Source organism: Chrysochloris asiatica, unplaced genomic scaffold (assembly GCF_000296735.1).
Source record: "Chrysochloris asiatica unplaced genomic scaffold, ChrAsi1.0 scaffold00029, whole genome shotgun sequence".
Lineage (NCBI taxonomy): Eukaryota > Metazoa > Chordata > Mammalia > Afrosoricida > Chrysochloridae > Chrysochloris > Chrysochloris asiatica.
This window is the reverse complement of record NW_006408547.1, coordinates 3,617-7,973: the sequence shown is the minus strand read 5'-3', so window position 1 is coordinate 7,973 and position 4,357 is coordinate 3,617. Positions and strand designations below refer to the sequence as shown.

Genomic DNA, 4,357 nt, shown 5'->3' with positions numbered 1-4,357 from the left:
GGTCAGCAGGAGACAGAAGGGACTCAAAAGCTATGGTTCTTTGAACCTAAACATAGTTAAAGGAAGGAAAACATTTGAACATGGAAACTAGTTTCCCTGCACGGTGGCTCTGTAGGATAGGCACCAGAGTGTTCACCACAGATTGGAGGTTTGAGCTCACCAGCTGCTCTGCAGAAGCAAGATGGGGCTTTCTGCTCCTATAAAGATACAGCCTTGAAAATCCTATTCAGGGTCGCTATGAGTTGAAAATGACTTGACCACACTAACCAACACAATATAATTTGTGGTGATAAAAATTGAAACTTGATTATTTTGTTATCATATTGCCATGGACTGGATTATTTTACCTGTATATAGGATTATTCCTATCATTCTGTAGTTTTCTGTTCTTAACAGGCAAATTTTTGGAATTGCAAATATCTGATTATATAATTTAAATATTTTCAAACTCTTGTCAGTTTACTATTTATGATTATATAAATTTAAAATCACACATTAAACACACTCCAAAGAATTCAAAAACTCATTTCATAGTTGATATGGTGGGTACAATAAAGATTATGAAGCAATAATAGTTTCTGCCAACACAAAGTTTACAATAAAAGCTGTTTTCTTTAACCTTGTTGATATGATATTTTTAAAAGAGTCAAAGACAGTGAAGTGAGTAAGCTAAAGACACTGTTGAGACAAGAAAATAAATTCTCATTTTCCTCTTACTCTGATGATAGAAGTGGGCAGCATAAAGAAAGACCAAAAATTATCTTCTTTACAATTAATCTACATTAGTTTCCAGTTGCTTAAAATACTTTAAAATCTAAGCTTGTATCTGTAATTGCTTCGTCACACTCTACAGAATACTATTTTAATAATGACTGCAATCAAAATAAGAATCAATCAATTATCTATTAAATTCAAAACCCAGAGGCTAAGTGTTTACCTTTTAGGCATTTTTATACTTTAAAATGAGATTCAGTTGAATAATTTAACACCTATAAACTTACATTCTTCTTAAAACCAAAGTATGCACCAATAAACGTTAGAGGCACAGATATGCAGAACCAAAGACCCAGTATTGCAACTAGCGTTCCAAAAGGAATAGCTGCTGACGATCCTTCTCCCCAAAGAATCAGATTCATTATGAAGAAATCAGCAAACACAATCCTGAAAGACATAACAGGCTTTTGGGTAAAACCAGAGATAGATATAAAACGATACAGGAACAACAATATGCAATTAATAATACAATTTGAAAGGAAATGGCAAATGATAAAGTAAAACCTGCTTTCTGGGAAGATCCCTTCTGTTCCTACCTTTTCATCTCTGCTATTATTATTATTACACTATGCTAAGCTATGGAAACAGTCTACCTGGTTTCCTACTACTCTTTCCCACCACAAGGCCTGCCTCTACACTGCCTCCAAAGTACTGCTGTTTCACATACTGAAGAGTGACCTTGGTCTACAAGAAGAAGAGAAAGGAAACAAGAGTTCGTAAAGGAAGGGTCACCAAGCACAAATACTAGTTCCTCATGGTAATTTCTGTAATTGTCTAGTCAAAGAAGAGCAAAAGAATAGATAAAATTATAGTTTAGAACTACTTCTTCACTAAAAATAATTCACTTATTAAATTAAAAGTATTAATTAGCCAGCAGGGGACTGGGAGAAAATACACCATTGTTAACATGTTTTTTATTGATATCTTTGAAAATTTAGGATAATTCTTTTCAATGGAATTAGCAAAGCTTTTATTTTATGGATCTATGGAGGCTTGGTAGCGTAGAGGGTTACGTGGTGGACTGTTAACCACAAGGACAATAGTTCAAACCCACCAGCTACTATGTGGGAGGAAGATGATTTACAGCCTCAGAAAACGTAGGAATTAGAACTGACTTGAAGACACATAACCACCACCACTTCTTACTAGTGGAAACACAAAGTCACTTGATCTAGTTGCAAAGCACTCATGTTGTCAGGTGCTGTCCAGCGGGTTCCAGCTCATGGCGACCCCGTGTACAAAAGAAATGAAAACACTGCCCAGTCTTGCCCCTTACTGACAATTATAGTTGTGTCTGACTCACTGTTGTCGTGTGTCAATCCACCTTGTTGAGAGTATTCCTTTTTTTTGCTGATCTTCCATTTTCTAAGGAGCATTCTATTCTGGCTGTACTTCTTCCAAGACAGATTAGTTTGTTCTGACAGTCCATGATACTTCCAATACCTTTCATCAACATCATAATCCATCTTCATCAGTAAGCATTTTTAGTTTTCTTCACTTTCAGAAAGGAAGATTGTATCATCTGCATACCACAGGTTGTTAATGAGTCTTTCTTCATTTCTGATGCCATGTTCTTTTTCATATAATCTAACTTTTCAGATTATTGCTTAGTATACAGATTGAGTAAGTATAGTGGAAGAATACAACCCTAGCTCACACCTTTCTTGATTTTAAACCATGTCTCCCTGTTCTGTTTAAACGACTGTCTCCTGGTCCATGTACAGATTCCTCATGAGCATAATAAAATATTCTGGAATACGCATACTTTGTAATGTTAACCAAAGCTTGGCATGATCCGCATAGTCAATAAAGCTCAGGTAAACATCTTTCTGCTATTCTCAGCCCACATCCATCTGACGTCAGCAATGATACCCCCTTGTCTTTGTCTGAATCCACCTTGAACCTCTGGAAGTTCCCTGTCATGTACTGTTGCAGTTGTTTTTGAATTGACTTTAGCAAATTTTACTTGCATATCATATTAATAATATTGTATGATGATTTCCAGAGTCCTGTGTGGTGCTGTGGGTTAATGCATCAGACTGCAAAGTCATTTGAACTGCAAGGTTGGTGGTTCAAGCTCACCAGCTGCTCCTTGGAAACCCTATACAGAGTCGCTATAGGTCAAAACTGACTCGACAGTACTTAGTAACAATAAAAATGATGACTTCCACATTTCACTGTGTCACCTTTCTTTGGAACGGGCACTAACATGAATATCTTCCAAACAGTTGGCCAAGTAGCTGTCTACCATATTTCTTGGCACACATGACTGAGGGCCCTCAGTGCTGCATCAGTCTGTTGGAAGATTTCCATTTGAACTTGATCAATTCCCGGAGACTTGTTCTTTGCCAATGCCTTCAGCATACCTTGGATTTTTCTTTCACTACCTTTGGTTCTTGATCACCAACCATTTCATTTCAGTACAATGACCGTGTATGTCTTCCACTTTTGTTTTGATACTTTTGCATCATTCAATATTTTGTACATCAAATCATGTAATATTGCCAAGTCGAGAACTCAATGTTTTCTTCACCTTGAGAAATGCTGATTGTGTTCTTCCCTTTTGGTTTTGTAACTTCAGTTTTTTGTATAATTCATTATAATACTTTACCCTCTTTGAAGTTTACTACTCAGCTCTTTTACTTATAATGTCTTCCAGCCACTTAGCTTCTCAAGGTTCAAGTGCAAATTTAAGAATCTCTTTTAACATCCATTTTGGTTTTTTCTTTCTTTCCTGTATTTTAAAAGACTTTTTGCTTTCTTCATGTTTGATGTTTTTGATGCCATCCCACAACTTTTTCTGTTTTTTAGTCACTGATACCAAATGCATTAACTCTATTCTTGAGATGATCTCTAAATTTGTTGTCGTTGTTAGGGGCCATTGAGTTGGCACCGACTCATAGCAACCTTATGCACAGCAGAACGAAACAATGTCGGATCCTGGGCCAACCTCACTATTGTTGCCACATTTGAGTCCATTGATGCTGCCACCTGGCCAATCCATCTCGTTGGGGGTCTTCCTCTTTTTCTCTGACCCACCATCTTACCAAACATGATATACTTACTCCAGCAACTGTTCCCTTCTGACCATACGTCCAAAGTATGAGAGACGAATCTTGGCCTCTAAGGAGCACTGTGGCTGCACTTCTTCCAAAATGGATCTGTTGGTTCTTTTGGCAGCCCATGGCACTTTTAATATTCTCCTCCAACACTATAACTCAAAACATCAATTCTTCTACGGTCTTCCTTACTCACTGTCCAGCTTTCACATGCATATGAGGTTATGAAAATACCATGGCTTGGGTCAGGCGCACTTAGTCCTCAAGCTGATATCTTTGCTCTTCAACACTTTAAAAATTTCTTGTGCAGATCTGCCTAATACAATACGTCGTCTGATTTCTTGACTGTTGTTCCATGAGTGTTGATAGTTGATCCAAGAAGAATGAAGCCCTTGACAACTTTAATCTTTTCTGTTGATAAGAATGTTTTTTATTGTTCCAGTGGTGAGGATTTTTGTTTTCTTTACATTGAGATGTAATCCATACTGAAGGCTGTGCTCTTTGATCTTCATCAGTAAATGTTT

At 37.0% G+C, this 4,357-nt stretch overlaps 1 protein-coding gene across 1 annotated transcript in view; it reads right to left on the bottom strand.

Moving 5' to 3' along the window:
• The window catches only part of LOC102824044 (transmembrane 9 superfamily member 2-like), a 19,370-nt gene that overhangs the window by 12,112 nt on the left and 2,901 nt on the right, over positions 1-4,357 (bottom strand). The window contains exon 2 of the mRNA XM_006846661.1: positions 1,002-1,161. Coding sequence (XP_006846724.1) covers positions 1,002-1,136 — 135 coding nt within the window. The 5' untranslated portion in view covers positions 1,137-1,161. The remainder of the gene's footprint in view (positions 1-1,001; positions 1,162-4,357) is intronic.